Raw genomic sequence first — 18541 nt, 5'->3', positions numbered from 1 at the left:
CCCACGCACGCACGGGAGAACATTCAAACTCCACACAGAGATGCCCAATGGAGATTCCACCACCGTGCGACCCCTATCCTGAGAACCGAGAACGTCAATTTTGTCATATTTTGTAAATGAGTGGTTTCAAACAGACAGCAAGGAGGATTCCACAATGTAGCTTTCTTTCTTCTCAACCTCAGACAAGACAAGACATGGTCTTCATTTTCCATTTATTTTCTTGTTTACCATTTATATTGTTATACTTCAATTTCCTAATTTAACTTTCACTTTCTGTTTTAAAGCAGCCTGTCGTGGCACTCTTTCATCCTGGAAATTTACTTGAAATTGATTCCACATTTGTTGTATATGTATACTTTTGTCTGTATATTAAAAAAAATAAAATAAAATTAACACTCAACCGACCTTCCGGTCCCTTCAGCAACACAAACTCGGTGTAACACTTCCTGTGTCCAGTACGTCCGGCCATCAAAATAAAAGTAAAGTACACTTCATTCATTTTCTGTGCCGCTTAATCCTCATTAGGGCCGTGGGGGTATGCTGGAGCCTATCCCAGCTGACTTTGGGCAAGGGCAGAGTACACCCTGGACTGGTAGCCAGCCAATCACACTCACATTCATACCAATTTAGAGTCACCAATTAACATAACATGCATGTTTTTAAAATGTGGGAGGAAGCTGGAGTACCCGGAGAAAACCATGCATGGGGAGAACATGCAAACTCCACACAATGATGCCCAGCGGAAATTTGAAACCATAACTTCCAGATCTCCTGACTATGTGGACAAAATGCTAACCACTAGCCACTGTGTGCCCCCCTCCCCCCAAATACACATTTTTTGTTTTGTTTAAATATGAAATAATAATACATTATATTTAATTAGAATGAACTTAATTTTAAAAATATAAAAGGTCTGCACACAATATTTTTAATATATTTGTTTTTTATATATTTTTTTATTTGTATTAATATATTTTTATGTATTATGCACATTTTAATGCAGAAAGGAAATACAAATATTTTTTAAAAATAATATTATATTTGATTATAATGAACTAGAAAATGATAAATTAAGCTTGTTTTTTGTTTGTTTTTTTAAAAGAAAAAGTGTCTCGACACTTGATCTCTTTGTACCTTCTATTATGGTTCAATGCCTCAGTGAGTGAGTGCCCATTTTGACACTCTTCCAACTTCTTTTAACCCTTGAATTGCGTGTAAACGTGTTTCATCCCAAACAAAAGCATGACCTTACCTTGGTGAGGGGGGGCTTAAACACAACATGAGTGCACCATGATGATAATGATGATACTCATTTTGGCTCCTTCACCCAAAAGTGAAGCTTTCTTTTCCCACTTCCTCCTCCCTCTGCGGGCCTTCCCGTCCGTGCCCTCGTTCCCTCTTCCCCTCCTTCCTCCGTGGCTCGACAAGCGGCCAAGCCGCAGTGTGTGGTCCGTCGGCGTGCGATAACAAAGGCTGAGGAGTTGGCCGTTATGTAACTGGTGTGGAGGCTGAGGAGGTGGAGGAAGAGGAGGAGAGGCGGCAGGGTTAGCACGTAGGAAAAGGAGGGCAGGAGCAGGCCAGCAGCCTACGTTGTTGTGGAGCTCGTTTTGTCTTCTCTCTCTCACACACACACACACACACACACACACAAACTAGCCTTCTTTTTCTCCATCACACATTGGCCAAGCTGCACATGCAGATATGGCGATAGGGCTTCATCATATTTGAACTTTTCAGTGTTGCATGCGGCTTTTGTGTTCCCACGCTGACAGAAAAAAGGGTGCAACATTTTTGCTCTTTTTCTTTGCTGTGCAACCAGAGCGCTGAGCAGGCAGAAAGAGGACCGCCGATGCCGCATTCAAGACTGCTTGAAAGTATAGGAAATATGCCACTCTGAGCTTGTGGGGCACATTTAAAAGTGAAACATGGATAAGTTAAGATAGTATAACTAACTATAAGTAAAATGTCCTGATAACAAATACAATGTTTTTTGGCATTTTTAAACAAAAAAATAATAATGTAGAGATGATATGTTGCACACCGGTTGTGTTTAAGGATGCATGCAAACAGAAAGTAGTAATTTTTGCTTTTTCTTTATTGTGAGTGCTCAGCAGGCAAACAGAAGACCTCCAATGCTGCGTTCGTGACTACTGAAAAGTATAGGAACTATTCCACTATGAGCTTGAAATTTTCAACAAAAAAATATGTCTCATGACCGCAATAAGCACATATTTAGTTGTTCTGACATCCATGTGAATGTAAATATGGTTTATGCTGTATTTTATTATTTTCATGTTATTTACCCAGGATTGTCGCCGTTGTTCCTGTGACGTCAGAGAATCCCAAGTCCCAAATACTACAAAAGTGTCTATTTTTCTGGAATGCAGCATCCAGCCCCACCCTAAACCCAGCCTGTGATGGCCTCCCACTCACGTCACATTAAACATTTAGCGAGGCACTCCAAATGCACAACAGAGGTGCATGCTCCTCGCTGGACACCTGACACATTGCCTTTGCTATATCGCTTGCTAGTGCTAGTCCCCCTCCACACCCCTACACTAACACACATGCAATAGGCAAAATCAGTGGCTCGGAAAGGCCAACTGTGTTCAGACCAAGACCTGCATTAATCAATATTGATCCTGTGTGTGTGTGTGTCTCTCTCTATTTCTATGTGCATTTTACTTATGCAACAAGCTACCACTCGCCTCCCTACTGCAGTCAAGTGTGACACAGCAGCAAGTGCATGGAAAATAGTGCTTTTTTTAAAGGCAAGCTGTATTGTAGTTTTAAATGTCACAGAAACACTGGTTGATACATCACAGCATATCATAGTCATCTCCAAAAAACATGAAAATTTGCCCCCTAGTGGTTGTGAGCAGTCATCTGCAAAGCTATGACATCATTGCTGTGTCATCGACGCTCGTATCTTGGCATTAAAGCGGTAAGTTTCACCATGTAAATATAATTGACATGATTTTCAAACTGTGGAGCTTGCACGGCTGGTGGTATGTGGGTTAAAATGATACATGTGTGAAATAATTGTACAAATACATAGTGTATGTACATACAAATACTGCTGCACATCATAGAAATAAAATTCAACACAAAAAACGTCAAAAATGGGAAAAATATAGCAAAAATGTATAATGTAATGATGAAAAATGTTGGTACTAATAAATTACAAAATTTTGTTTAAATATATATATTTTTATATACATTAAAAAATATGAATCACTTAGTATATATTTATAATATATATAATTTTTTAAAGCATTTTTACTAAATTATTTTATGATCCAGTATTCAGTGGTAAAAATTCAAATACTATTTTAGTGACAGCATTTGTTTTCACCATAAATTGCTTTTGATTTTCTAAATGATGGCTCATAATACAGTACATATTTTGAATGAATATACTGTACTGTACATGCAAACACTGTTTTCAGTGACTTCACGTCTACTCGGGGCCAAATCTCGCGATAACTTCTCCCCTTTACTACACTCACACGCGCCGCCACCGTCACTCCTCCTCCTGCCGGCTTCCTCCCTCTCCGTGCGCTCGGCTCTCCTCCTTGTCTTCAGACTTGCCTGCCTGTCACTTCGCTGCTGCTGTGTCGGAGGCTTCCCTCCTCTCGGACCCCCCGAACGAGAGTCAGCCACCAACACCACCACCGTCGTCGTCCTATCCTGAGGCTCGGGCGCTCCAACCATGGCGACCACCGCTACGTCTACCCGGTTCACTGACGAGTACCAGCTGTACGAGGAGCTCGGGAAGTAAGCGGCGCACACACAAACACGCACACATTAGTACAAGCACCGTACTTTTCTTGTCTCCCACCCCCGCGACAACCTCATCTCACTTTATCTTCGACTGGCTGGCTAGCAGGCGAATGCTAGCCGGAGATGACTCCCGGAGCGACCGCCAAAGATGGCTAATATATAGAGCTAATGGCAGCTAGCCGCTCACGCAGTAGCGGGCGAGAGCGCGCTCTTGCTCGGCCACCAGCTACTGAGCTACCACGCTTATGGTAGCCAAGTTAGCCCACTCCGTTGTTGTCTTTGGTGGTTGTTGTTTTTTTTTTAACAAAAACCCCTGTGACGGTGGTACCCGGCAACATCCACTCACCTCCGCGGCGTTGAGTGCTGAGCCTGTCAGCCGGGGCCTCCAGAGACACAGTGACATTTCCCCGGCCCTCAGCTTCTTGACAGCTCCGCACTGGCTCCCTCGTCCTAAGGCCGACCTGCTGCTTTTTTCCTCCTCCTCCTCCTGAGCAGCTGCAGATGATTTGTGCTCCCGTGTTGAGTATCGTTACATAGCCCTGGACCACCTAATGAGGAAGTCATGCAGTCCGGGCTGCTTTTATTCATGTTTGCACCGCACAGCAGCTGCTGCCTACCGCTCCTCAGCCACCCGCATTCTGGCTCTTTTTTTCCCTTTTACATCGAGCTAATAATCCAGCATTTTAGCGTCACTACGAAGCGATGACGTGTTTTCTCGGTATTTTGATGACGACATCATAACCGCTGGCTGGTGTTCATCGTCGTCATGTGACAAAGGCGTTTTCAGCTATCTTATTCCTCCCAAAAACTCGGCATCAGCCATGCAAGAGTGGCCTTCATAAAGATATGCACTCTATGTGCAATAATTGACAATAATCAATGACTGCACTCACACACACACTTCACATTCTATTCCCATGGCCACTTGCGCCTCTTTCTGCACCCCCCTTCTATTCTTTTTTTTTTTTTATTTGTCGCTAATGCATCTTTGCGCCATTGGTCATTAATGTCAAGTCGTCTTAACTTGGGCCTCTGTCACCCGTCAGCTCTCATTTGCTGCTAAATAATTGAAAGCGAGAGCACAGTGCTGCTGCTGCTGCTGCTGCTGCTGCTGGGAAGCTGAGTTCTCTGGGCGCTCTCCTGTCGGCGACGGGCCGCTAGCCTCTGTTCAGGAGTGAAGATGTTGTTGCTGGTGACTCAGAATTGCAACCAGCAGCACCACTGTTGCACCAAGACCTCCACCATCCAGCGTTGCATCCAGGCTGATTTGTGTCAATGAAAGCCAGCAAGGCTGCGTTGGACTGTGGCTGTGGAACACAAATGTACTTCCCTCGGGAACATTGTCGTGCATTCCTGTCAAATATTAGTACATGGCCACCCGTCGCTACTTAGGACATGTTTCCACCAGGCCGTCCAGTCCAGTTCAACACTACTTTTTTTCTACCAAGTACTACACATTCATTTTTTTCTGTAGTCACAAGTTGTGAAGGATACCAAGGATACCTCATCCATACCACTTTCCATACCATCCCTCTTTGTGGAAAGAGTACCTAAAGGGCGGAGCTATAGTGCTCTGATTGGTGGACGGAGAAGTCTCGAATGTTGTGGAGGATGCTAAAATACCATCCACTTTTTGGCATCCTCACTGTAAAATGGGGTTGAGCTAGACTCACTGGTCCCTGTTGATTGGTGGCCAGAAAATAGTCCTTTCCAGAATGTTGTGAAGGATGCTACACAAGCTAATCCGTATACACTTTTGGGAGTGTGTTTGGGTACTATCACCGTAGTAGGGTACCTAAAGGGGCAGAGCTAGCCACACTGCTTCCCGTTGATTGGTGGACAGAGAATGGTCCCTTCCGTGTCACTTCTTTGCGTTCTTTACATCCACCATCACAGTAGTGGGGTACCTAGGGGCGGAGTTAAACACAGTGTAACTTGTTGAGTGGTGAGCAGAGAATCATCCTTTCCAGAATTTTGTGAAGGATGCTAAAATACCTAATTGGATTCCTGCCATTGGGGCAGGGTCACTGTACTGTATAGGCTACCAAAAGGGCGGAGCTGAACACACAACAGCCTGTTGATTGGTGGACAGAGGATGGTCACTCCCAGAATATAATGAAGGATGCTAAAATAGCTCATCCGTACCACGCTTTGGTGTCCTTGTGTTTGGGTGCTATCATTGTAGTAGGGTACCTGAAGGGGTGGTGTTCGACACAATGCAGCCTGTTGATTGGTGGCCACAGAGTGATCATTATAGAAAAAAAACTCAAAGACTGAATGGATTTCTTATTGTAATAATGACAAAAAGGACGATGGAAACATAGACATGGTGCACCAATTATTATAGTGTGATGTGTTTACTTTAAAGACTAGTCTGCATGCTTCATGTGTATCTATTATTTGTTTACATATGTGAATAGCCTGGAAGTGATTGCTGACAGTGTCGCCTTCTCTTCATAGGGGAGCTTTTTCAGTGGTGCGCAGATGTGTAAAGAAGTCGTCCGGACAGGAATATGCCGCAAAAATCATAAACACCAAGAAGCTGTCTGCACGAGGTATGCTACTGACACGTTACCGCTCTGCTTTTTTATTATTTTTTTTAAACAATGATATTAGCTTCAAGGTTGGTGCACCCACTTGAAATGTAGTACAAGACCCTGAAAATGCTTCTTTTATTGAATGTAATTTGTGTGTTTAAGGCACTTTGGCTTTATTTAATCCCAAAATATAATATGATGCAGTGATGTAATGACACCATACTAAGGAGCCACAACATTAGGTACAGCTGCACAGACTGAGAGCCAATGCAGTGTGATGGTGTTTGAATTGAATCCCTCTGAAAAACGGAGATGTTTGTAGAAGCATACAGTAGTGTTGGTTGTGCAGGTGTACCTAATGCTGTGGGGAGGTATGGTGTAAAACAAATGAATTATGCAGCATTTGTGTTTGCATTTTGCTTCATTGCTGCACGCGTAATTCCACTATCAGAGGTGGCGTTGGATTCAATCATTAAGCCTTGTGGGGCTTGTTATCAACAGCCTTTTGATACTTTTAATAATGCTCCTCTTTAGTGGCGGCATTAAATAACTCCTCGCCCATGTCAGCACGCATCCTCTGTGTGCCGCCGATTGATCGGGATTTCTAGGAGAGCAGGGGCGGCGCTTGTGCGAGAGTGAAATAAAACCGCCGCAGCCGGCAGGATGTGAATCAATGTAATTGTTGCCGTGGCATCTCAGTGTAGCACTGCATCTCTCTCGGCTGAATTTTATATGCCGTCGCGTCTCCGGCTTTGCAGGTCCTCCACGCCCACGTGCGCACGCCTTGCCTGCCTGCTGCCATGTTGTAACCATGACGCGGCTGCCTCTGCTGGCTTGGCAAACCTAATTGCCTTCCTTTTTTTTTTTTTTTTTTACTTCCCCACCCCTAATTAGGCCTCCTTGTTACCATTAACATATACACAGCTGCCTTTGTTCTGATGAAAATCTGTCTTTCACTCCTCTTCCTCGCAGCCTCTCTTGTCTTGCTGTAAAAGAGGGATTGAGGCTAATCCACTTATGCTAAATGTATCTCATCAACCACTAAGACCCCACAGATTCCATACGCGTTGTTGCCCTGTTGTTGTCTGATGGCATTTGTGTGTGTGTGTGTGTGTGTGTGTGTGTGTGTGTGTGTGTGTGTGTGTGTGTGTGTGTGTGCCCACGTTAAGAGTAACACCAATATAGCATGCATCTGCGAGTGTGCCACCGCTGTTGTTGTTCCATCGCTGACCTCCAGTGTGGCCCGTAAAGCAACTGTTCCTCCAAGTGTGGGCCACACCATTAGGCACACCTGCACGGTTTGATGAGACCCCAAAGAAATACAGTCACACCTTGCTTTCTGTACGCCTCACTTTTTGTATGATTTGGTTTTCATCAAATTTTTGCGAAAATTTTGCCTCTGTGTAGCACCCTATGCGTTGCTGACTCATCATCCGTGCATTTTTTTGAGTGCAACTGCTAAATAACCCACCATTGGGGAAAAGAAAGTTGCGAGTGCCAGCAATTTGATGAAGAAGGTGAAGTCAGCCCCGACAATAAGTTCCATCCATTCCTCATTTACAATGATTTAGCATTGTGGTCTTAGATGTGAAATTGTAATTATTCTTTTATTATGTATTTTTGTTTATATTTTTGGGTGTCTTGAACAGATTCATTGGATTTACATTATTCGCTATGGGAAAATGGACTCAGTTCTTGTGTATTTACGTTCTCGCCCAACCTTTTAAAATCGAGGTTTCACTGTACTCTTCATACATAGACACCTGGAAATTTGATGGAAATTTGAAGATCAGTTGATTTTGTACTGTTGGATCTTAAGGAGGTTCTAAGTAGAGCTTCAAAATGCAAAAAGAAGAAATGGGAGTTGGACAAAATTTTTTTTGGAGTACTCAAACAACCATTAAAGCGAAATAGGCTGTTCATCAGCTGATCAAAAGTTTAACACAACTAGCTCGCAGGTTGAAAAAGTGTGAGCACCCCTGGTGTAGGGCGTGTCCAAAGCAAGCCAGTCTATTCCAGTTGTACAGGGCAGCTGCTTTCACAACATTAGATCCACTGTCAGTAGTTACACACACTTGTTTCTTCTCATCTAAGTCCCATTCCTGGAGAAACTCTTTCAACTCACTTGTAATGTTTTCACCTGTGTATTTCTCCGGAAAAAAACTTGACAGGACGACTTCAAAGTTGCTCTGCTTTCTCCACCACCACTGAACCATGGTGGGGCCAATGTGTCAATACAGTGCGCCGCAGCGCGCAGTCGCAGGAAAAAACACGTCATCAATTCTGCTTTTTAAATTCTGTATTAAGTTATTATTCATACTGGTATAAGTCATTTTCTTATCATCGGAAGAATTTATACCGGTATGTAAAAATTATTTCCCATCCCTATTTCAAGGTATACCATGGTATGAAAAAGTCATGGTATCAAAACAACTACAGTACAATTTTGTGTCATACCGTTTCTACGATATGAGAGCAAATGGAGGTCCATCGCGGCCACTACATGGAAATACAGTACTGTCACATCCTGTGTTATTCCTCGCAGTTGGAATTGGTCTTCAATGTGTTGAAGCCACAGGCGTGTACTGTGTTGCCATACGTCGGGCTTAGATATCACAGGCGTTGTTGGCTGCCGCATTAGCATTGAGAGGCACCGGTATGGCCGCACTCTTGTGGGTCGACATGTTACTCACGTCGAGGGTGGGTAGCTAAATGTGGAGATATGATTGAAAAGGATGAGTGGTATAAAGCGTTTACTCTGCACTGAACAACAAGCAATAACCACTTCGTCACAACGTCTCAGTTGCTAACATCAATCACATGACAGGGCTGCACAGTGCGAGCATTTCACTCGCATATGCGCCTAGAAATAGATTGTAGAGAGAAAAAAACAAAAAGGGAGCACACGTGTGAGTATGAGTTCAACCTTTACATTCGCATTTTGCTCCTGAAATAAGTCCATACAGAGTGAATCAAATTAGAGTAAAATGTTTGCATCTGTATATAAATCTACAAGTCTGCTCCAACTTTTCTTTTTTCACATCGACAACATCCAAAACATAGAACTCTCGTGTTGACGCGCAATGATGTCTCCGCTGCACTCACTGATGTAGCTAATTGTTATCAGTTGGATACTGGAGCGTTGCGGGAAAGATGACTGACCTTGTATCTGGTGAAAAATGAAAATCGAGTCGTATTTTCAATGTGGTACCAAAGAGGAAATTGGTGAGCGATATCTGGGACAACTGACGGTGTCGAGCCAGCGGAGATGGCAACAGCTAGCATTAGCACTACTGTTACCGACAGTGCTAGCAAAGTTTACAAGTTTAAATCAGATTGGATTAAACTCTTCTCTTGGCTAGAGTTTGAGAACAACCTCAAGTCCTGTAAATATTGCAAAGGGCTGAATCAGGCAGGTTAAAAAAAAAAAAAAAAAAAGAAGACAGTCTAACGAAACACAACCACTCCAAGCGGCACATCACCTGCAGAGACAGCTGTCTGTAATATAACTAGTTACATTATGTGACAAAACAAACCTGGATAGGCAGGTGATGATTTCCGAGGTGGAGATGAGGAGGCTGCTCAAGATCAAAATGAACATCGCCTACTTATACACATGCCAGAATGACATTACATTGCTTTGGTTTAGAAACTCACTATATTTATAAATGCAGGGTATTAATATTAATATTGCAAATATATTACCTGACATCAGGTAATATATTCCCCGAGGATTTTTTGAAGCCGTGGTGGTGTGCTGCATGGGAGGCGGACTGCCGCCGTTGTGCCGCTGCTCCATCGCTGTGGCAAGAATTTTTTTTTTTAATATTTAAAAATGTACTGCCGGTACTAATGTCACATTAGGGTCATTTTCACAGGCTTGAACAACAAATGCATTAATTAACTTTAAATGCCTTTCTCTCTGCCTTTTCTTCCACTCCTTATCTGCCAAGTGCCAACAAGGCAGACAGGTGATTCTGGTGAACGTTTTTCAAAATAATGTGTAGTGAAACGTTTTTATCATATTTGATAGATATTTTATTTCAAATTAATTGTAGTCAATATGTAAATTATAGGGGCTGCACGGTGGCCTTGTGGATTGCATGTTGGCCACACATTCAGGAGATCGGGAAGACCTGGGTTTGAATCTCCGTTGGGCATCTCTATGTGGCGTTTATGTTCTCCCCGTGCATGCGTGTGTTTTTTCCGGGTACTCCCGTTTCCTCTCTCATTCCAAAAACTAAGGCTAATTGGCTACTCTAAATTGTCCATAGGTATGAATGTGAGTGTGAATGATTGTTTGTTTGTCTTTATGTGCCCGGCGATTGACTGGTGACCAGTCCAGCGTGAGCTGGGATAGGCTCCAGCATACCCGCGACCCTCGAGAGGATAAGCGGCATAGAAAGCGGATAGTAGCCATAGTAGATAGTTGCATTATCCGTGTGTGGCTGCCAACATCTGTTCTCCACTTTTTCGAAGTGAAAGAGCGAATCAGAAGGGTGCTTAATGTCAGCTGACTGATGTCATATGACATCTACAAAGCGACGGTTATGATGTAGTGACACACCACCAACACTACCTTTGTGATCGCCGTAATGGGCACCCCTGATATAGCACGTGTCCATTCATACACTGTATTACTTTACGTTTTCACGGAAAAAAATAAAATAAAAATTCCAAGGTGTGGTGGTTCTTATCGAGCCGTGGCGCCCCACCATGATCCATTACATGTGGCGTAAACCCTGGACATTATTGTCGTCAGTTGGGTTAATATCAACAATGTTCTTGGCATGGCAATTGAAGTGATGTCATGTTATGTGATTGTATGTGTATCTTAGTGCATGTGCGTGCGGCATGTCATATGCCAGACTATCTACAGTATGTATTATATATGAATACACTCCTGATCAAAATCTTAAGACTGGTTGAAAAATTGCTAGAGTTTTCATTTTGCACATTTGGATCTTAATGAGGTTTTAAGTTGAGCTACAATATGCAAAAGCAAAAAGGAGAAGTGAGACAAAAAGTATTTTGAAAAAGTAATTTATTGAAAACAACAATTAAACTGAAATAGACTGTTTATCAGCTGATCAAAACTTTAAGACCACAGGCTATAAAAGCCAAAATCTGCTCAGATTTTTCATTTTCTGTCAGGCATTCACACTGTCATGCCCTCCTGATGGCTAAAGCTAAGAAGCTTTTTCTTTTTGAACGTGGAGGATTGTCGAGCTGCAAAAGCAAGGCCTCTCGCAGCGTGCCATTGGTTCTGAGGTTGGGAGCAGTAAATCAGTCATTCTACATTTTTTGAAAGATCTTGAACATTATGGAATAAAACAGTCGAGTGGTTGACCCAAAAAAATCACACCTGCGCTAAGCCAAAGTATCCAATTTTCTGTCCATCAAGACACAGGGCGGTCTTCCACCCAAATTAAGGCCCTTACTGGTGGTAATAACCATCAGACGGCATCTGCGAGAAAAGGGTTTAAAAAACTAATTCAAAGACCTCGTCTCCTTCAACGCCACAAAACTGGCCGTTTAGACTTTGCCAGGGAGCATCAAACATGGGACATTGAAAGGTGGAAAAAAGTTTTATTCTCTGATGAGAAAAAATGTAACCTTGACGGTCCAGATGGCTTCCAACGTTACTGGCATGACAAGGAGATCCCACCTGACATGTTTTCTACCCAGCACAGTGGAGGGGCGCCCATCATGATCTGGGGTGCTTTTTCATTCAGTGGAACACTGGAGCTTCAGGTGGTGCAGGGTCGTCAAACGGCGGAGGCTTATGTGCAGATGTTGCAGCGGACATCCTCGTCTGTGTGGTAACAGCTGGGTTTTTCAACAGGACAACGCTGCAGTTCACAATGCTCGCTTGACCAAGGACTTCTTCAGGGAGAATAACATCACTCTTTTGGACCATCCTGCATGTTCCCCTCATTTCAATCCCATAGAGAACATTTGGGGATGGATAACAATGGAAGTTTATAAAAATGGGCATCAGTTCCAGACAGTTGATGCCCTTGGTGAAGCCATCTTCACCACTTGGAGCAATGTTCCCACTAGCCTCCTGGAAACACTCGCATCAAGCATGCCCAAACCCATTTTTTAAGTGATTAACAAGAACGGTCCCGCCCTCGACCACCACCCAAAGCACAATGTACCGGACCCTTATGCTTGCCCCTGTTGGTGGTGGGTCTATGGGGGGGAGTTTCTGTGTGGCTTGTTCAGGCTGAGCCCGGCCGGGCCCCACGGGTGAGAACCCCAGGCGCTCGCCTGCGAGCCCCTACCCCAGGCTTGGCTCCAGGGTGAGGCCCCGTTAACCCTCGTCTGGGCGAGGTGCGGTCCCTCCTCATGTGTTTATTCATAAAGGTCTTCTGAATCACTCTTGGTCTGGCACGTCACCTTGACCTGTTTGCCTTGGGAGACCCTACCAGGGGCATATAGCCCCAGACAACATAGCTCCTAGGATCACTCGGGCACACAAACCCCTCCACCACGGTAAGGTGGTGATTCACGGAGGAGAGAATCACCACCGAATGTGCAAAATGCAAATTCTAGCAATTTTTCAACCGGTCTTAAGATTTTGATCAGGAGTATATTTGTGGACTGAAGACCCAAGGACAGGTAGGCCTTGTCATGGCACGTTTATATGTATGAGTGCACATGTATGTTGTTTGAGTGTTAATAATAATATTGTTTAATTTAAGAAATTTCACATTGCTCCTAAATTTTTTTCTGTGTTCCTAAATGTTTTTATTTAGGAGCACCTGTGCTCCTAGTGAAAAGGCTAAGTGTACAGCACTGCATGACCCGGAAATGGACGTTTGTGGATAAGTGTGACCTGCCTCTCTGAAATAATAAAGTAACATTATGAGTTTAAAAAAATATATTTATGTTGTGACCTTCTTGTGTCACTTGATTGCATTATTTGCTTTTGGCTTTTTTTTTTTTTTGCTCAGGAAATATCTATTGTGTTGTGCCTTGAGTATTTGCAGGATTAGCCAGAGACTGCACTGAGAACTGCATTTTATTTATTTAGAAGAACTTCAGTTATTGTTTTGTTATTTATTTTAAATACATATGTTCCACTTTCATCGTTATATTATATGGTTTAAAAATTACTTTTTGCTTAACTTTTTTTCTCTTTTCAATAAAGATATTAACAATAGCACACATTTTTGTCCAAGGTTATCATACCTTCAGAATATCATACCAGCCCGTGCCTAGCTCCATCATTCTAGTTAATCAGCTGAAAAATTGGTTTGAGCGTGCTTGATGCCAGTGTTGCTCTCCTGCAAATTCCCAAACGGGTAATTGTGTGGTGTTGAACGAGCCTTTGAAGATGTTTGTTGTTAAAACCCTTCTCTGGCAGATGTCGTCTGATGGTTATTGGACTGATCCCGTGTCTTGATGGACAGCCAGTGGGATCCTTCGGCTCAGGGCCGGTGACATTTTTTGGGTCTCCCACTTGACTTTTTTGTTCTATAACAGTGAGGATGTTTGAAGAAGTTTCAAATGACTGTCTTACTGCATGTAACCTCAGGAGCAATGGCGTGCCGTGAGAGGCCTTGCTTGTACAGCTCTCAATGCCACCGTGTTCAAAGAGAGAAAGCTTTTTTGCCTTTGCCATCAAGAGATCATGATGATGTGTGAATACCTGAGGCTAAATCACATTCAATCCACATTTTTGCCGAGATTTTTTTCTTTTTGCATTTTGAATCGCTACTCAATAAAGGAAAACTACACAATGTTACAGTAATAGCTTGTTTATGGTGGTTGATTGGTTCCAGACCCAACCGTGATGAGTGAATTTCTTTTGTATGTGGGATATTTTTGTAGTTAGAATATAGGAAACCTTTTTGCAACCTTCTAAATAGGGTTGTAGTTATTATTTGAGCCCTCTAGACATGAAATATCACCCTATTGTCACCTTACACTAATATTACCCAATATAATAGACAACAAAGTCATGTCGATTCCCACCCCAAATAGATTGGCGTCCTGTGGGGAAACACTGGGTTGGACTATATGGTCTGTTTTTGATTTATCTGCCTTTTCCATACTTGAATTTGACAGTGCAGGTGCACCTAATGTCGTGACCAGGGAGAGTGGCTTACAAAGGGGCAGATCATTGACTCGCCCTAGTGGGGACAGCAAGGTGATGTGGAACAGAAGTAGACAGAATAGAGTGAAAGAAAGGAGGGAAAATACACAGAGTGAGAGTAGAACAGTGCAGTAGAGCAAATTGGTGTGCAATGACATGCACCTACATGCACAGCAAACACAACATGTACGCTCACTGACTGACTCCCTCCCAGGCAGGCGCTGCATGAGCAGGCAGCTTGCCCGCTAGGATTTGGCTGTTTTTTTTTTTTGTTGTGTTTTTTTTTTTTTTTTTTTTTTTTTTTTAGCCTGATGGAGCAAGTGTGACCTCACGCGTGGCCTGGTGGCTAAGTCTCTCAAAGCTCTGGTAAACACTGCAGTAATCTGAGGAGATGGAAAGGGGGGCAGCAAGGCGAAGGGAAGGAAAGAGGAGTGCGTTTTTTTTTTCCTTTTTTTTTTTCTCTATGTTGCTGTAGGATCTTCCTGCCTGCAGTTATTTAGGCGGTAGCTTTTGAGTGTGTACAGAAGACCACCACAGGGGATCATATTTACACACATTCGGAAGCCACAGCATTAGGCGCAGGGATCCAATACAAGCGCTCTACAAGTTGTTATTTTAAAAGAATAATAATTTTATATTAAAAAAGGATGGTTTTACAGGAGTTCAGAACATTCAGGGAGAGATACTCATGTCAATTATATGTTATTTATGTAACCAATGATTCATTTATACCGATTGTGTAGTAAGTAAAATGCTCCTCTAGAGCACTCCTGATTAAAATGTTAAGACCAGCTGAAAAATGGCGAGAATTTACATTTTGCACTGTTGGATCTAAAAGGAAAACTGCACTTTTTGAAGGGAATTTTGCCCATCATCCATGACTACGTTTAAATGCAGTCAATATTCAGGTTAAGGTCAATATTAATAAAATATTAATAAAAATATTAATAATAATAAAAACCTGCACGGAAAATGTTCCGACGCACGGTAAACGTCATGAAGCAATGCGCATCATTTCCGCTTCAACTTCCTGTATCCAAAAACAACACCACCAGCATGGGGGATAATGATGGTTATTGACCCATCACCAGTACTTGACACTATTGTCTCACTTTCTTCATTAATTGAAGGCGAGAACATGAAGAAATAGGAAATGGAGCCAGAGCTGTGTCCATATCCATGCTATATTCCCAGAGCCCCTCGGAAGATGTGTTCGTAAAAACCCTGCTTTGCGTAACTGCATGTGCAGCATGAGATAAAGTTAGCACACGCACAATGGACATGCGTCAAGTGAGACGAATGTAACAGAGAGAATCCGGCCACTTTTCAAAATAAAACAAAATATAAAATAATGGAAATTATTTTTTCTTTCTGTGGTACCAAATGACCCACGGCCCGGGGGTTGGGGACCACTGTTTTACCGCACTAGTGAGGTGGCTTGTTTCCCCCTCACTCCAAAAATGTGGGGTTTTCCTTGTCGTAATGTTTACAAGTACTTCCTGCCAAAGACACAAGATCCCTTTCGAATAGAAAATGCGCAGAACACAAAGTAATGTTCCATGTGATCGGGATATCCTGATAGGCGTATACATGACACGATTTTCGGGTTAGAAAAGGAGTAACCCAAAGGTAATATTCGGGTTTTTAAAACGGAAAATGAACATATTCTGTTTTTTCAAAAGTGTTATTAGTTTTTACATGGCCATGTGCAACCGGGTTATTATATTAATATTCCGGTTATGATAGGGTTATTTGACTGCATGTAAACGTACTCCATAATCCTTAGGTGAGACATGAACACACGTCTTTCTCTTTTCTGTGTGTTCTAAAGATATAAAAACGGACAAAAACAGACTGCTCATTACTGCATGTAATGGGACACACCTATGCCACCTACAAAGACCGCTATTAAAACACATCCAAAAACCTCCAATACGGTTTTATGGGTTTATATAATGCTGTAACAATAACAGCCACATTCATGATAGCATTTTGCTCTATTTTTGTCCTTTTAAGTTTCAAGCATGACCGGAACTTCCTTCCTGGGTGCATTTATTTCACATAGCAACATAGAAACGAACTCCTACAACACATTAACTTTTCCAAACTCCAAAACAAAAACAGCAGCAGTAGCAGCAGCTTTACTATATAGCGTTACCTTAGAGGGAGTACTGGAGAGTGCTCCCACGGGGGATTCCCTTGTTCTGCTGGGGGATGTCAACGCTCATGTTGGCAGCGACAGTGAGAACTTTGGGTAGTGACTGAAAGGACAAGACCGCGGGTAGAAGTTGCTGAAATGAGTTTTCTTCGTAGGGTGGCTGGGCTCTCCCTTAGACATAAGGTGAGAAGCACTGTCATCTGGGAGAAACTCAGGGTAGAACCACTGCTCCGCCGCATTGAGAGGAGCCAGATGAGGTAGCTCAGGCATCTGGTCAGGATGCCTCTCAGACGCCTCCCTGGGCAGGTGCTCAGGGCACATCCGACCAGTAGGAGGCATCGGGGAAGACCCAGGACACGTTGGGCAGACTATGTCTCCAAACTGGCCTGGGAACGCCTCGGGATCCGCCAGGAGGAGCTGGACAAAGTAACTGGGGAGAGGGAAGTCTGTGCTTCCCTGCTTAGGCTGCTGCCCCCGTGACCTAACCTTGGATAAGCGGAAGAAGATGGATAGATCTATATAACTTTCCCATTGGAAAATAAATGGGCAGATTGTGTGCCGCTCCCATTCCTACCCCCATTCTGCTGAGTCTACAGATGTTATATGGCTCAAGCAGTGGAGTGCTTGGTTTCTAATGCAGAGGTTGCCAGTTCAACGCCAGTGTTGTACTCTTACTTTCATTCTACGTTATAGCATATTTCCACACCATTTCAGTCCAGCTTCAGCTTCCAAACAGCGCTTATATTTAGTCTATATATTTTGATTTTCATACTTTTTCAAAGCATTTCAGTTTTGCTTCAGCTTTTCAGCATTCACATGCAATGTCTGACATTGCATCATCATCATCATCGTGGTAATTAAGAAAACAAACAAAAATCCTGTTGAAATTGTATTTTTTTTTTTCTAGGGCTGTCAAAAACTAATTCAATTAATTGCGTGAAAATGTTTTGCGTCATTAACGCATGTGCATCTAGCCACATCTCTCTGCTATTACGGCAGTCAGAGTCTGCCTATCTTTAATACTTTATTGTGACCTGAACACATAAACAGTAGATTAATTCCAACACCATATATGTATCTCCAAGTAAGTGTGGTCTAAATAAACAGAAAGACAAAGAAAAACCGTAAGTGGATATTCTTATCTCTGACTAAAGTAACACATACTGCGGAAGTAAAATTTAGGTATGCTCAGAAATCCTAGAAAATATGTCTACACTCAAAACATGCGAGTCCAATTTAAATTATGTGGTGTCTTTGAACGCAACACTTCATGGCTCATAACGTGGTTACAGTGTAATTCAAATTTTATGCTACTATTAGAGACTGGTGTTCAGTAAATTGATTTTCAGACGTGTGCTTTTAGCTTAATTTAAATTTTCAGTTCATTAAGAGCTGTTAATACATACAAATATATAATTCTGTCCTGTCATGCATCTTTCTGTTCATAAAATACAGCAAAATTGGCACATTTCATACATAGTGGCAAATGATGATTAATAATGACTAATTTGAAAACTGATTCATTTGATTAAAGTCTTTCATTTGACAGCCCTATTTTTTCCTCATAATATTCAGATTTTATTTTTTATAAAATAAAATGTTTTTCTCAATATTGTGAATTAAAAGAAAACTGCACTTTTTGGGGGAATTTTGCCCGTAATCTACAATCCTTATGTGACACATGAATGCGTCCTTTCTCTTTTCTTTGTGTTCTAAAGATATAAAAGCAGCTAAAAATACGCAGCTAAGAATGCATGTAATGGGAAACACTTATTCCGCCAATTAAACCCTTCTGAAAACACTTCAACAAGCATCACCAATGCCCCATTTACATATAATGTGACATGCATATTAACCAAGCTACAGTGACATTGTTATTGTTATTAACATTGTTACACCGATCGAACTACGTTACTGCCGGATTGACACCTTGCCACACCACACCGGCTAGCTACTAGC

General features: G+C 42.4%; 1 protein-coding gene across 19 annotated transcripts in view; it reads left to right on the top strand.

Annotated features, from left to right (window-relative positions):
• Positions 1 to 3507: 3507 nt before the first annotated feature.
• The window catches only part of LOC129174227 (calcium/calmodulin-dependent protein kinase type II subunit gamma-like), a 103067-nt gene continuing 88033 nt past the window's right edge, over positions 3508 to 18541 (top strand). For all 19 annotated transcript variants that reach the window (XM_054766143.1, XM_054766051.1, XM_054766043.1 and 16 more), the window contains exons 1-2: positions 3508 to 3777; positions 6244 to 6338. In XM_054766143.1, coding sequence (XP_054622118.1) covers positions 3713 to 3777; positions 6244 to 6338 — 160 coding nt within the window. In that variant the 5' untranslated portion in view covers positions 3508 to 3712. The remainder of the gene's footprint in view (positions 3778 to 6243; positions 6339 to 18541) is intronic.

This window comes from Dunckerocampus dactyliophorus, chromosome 2 (genome assembly GCF_027744805.1).
Source record: "Dunckerocampus dactyliophorus isolate RoL2022-P2 chromosome 2, RoL_Ddac_1.1, whole genome shotgun sequence".
NCBI classification, from domain to species: domain Eukaryota; kingdom Metazoa; phylum Chordata; class Actinopteri; order Syngnathiformes; family Syngnathidae; genus Dunckerocampus; species Dunckerocampus dactyliophorus.
This window is presented reverse-complemented; position numbering and strand designations above follow the sequence as displayed.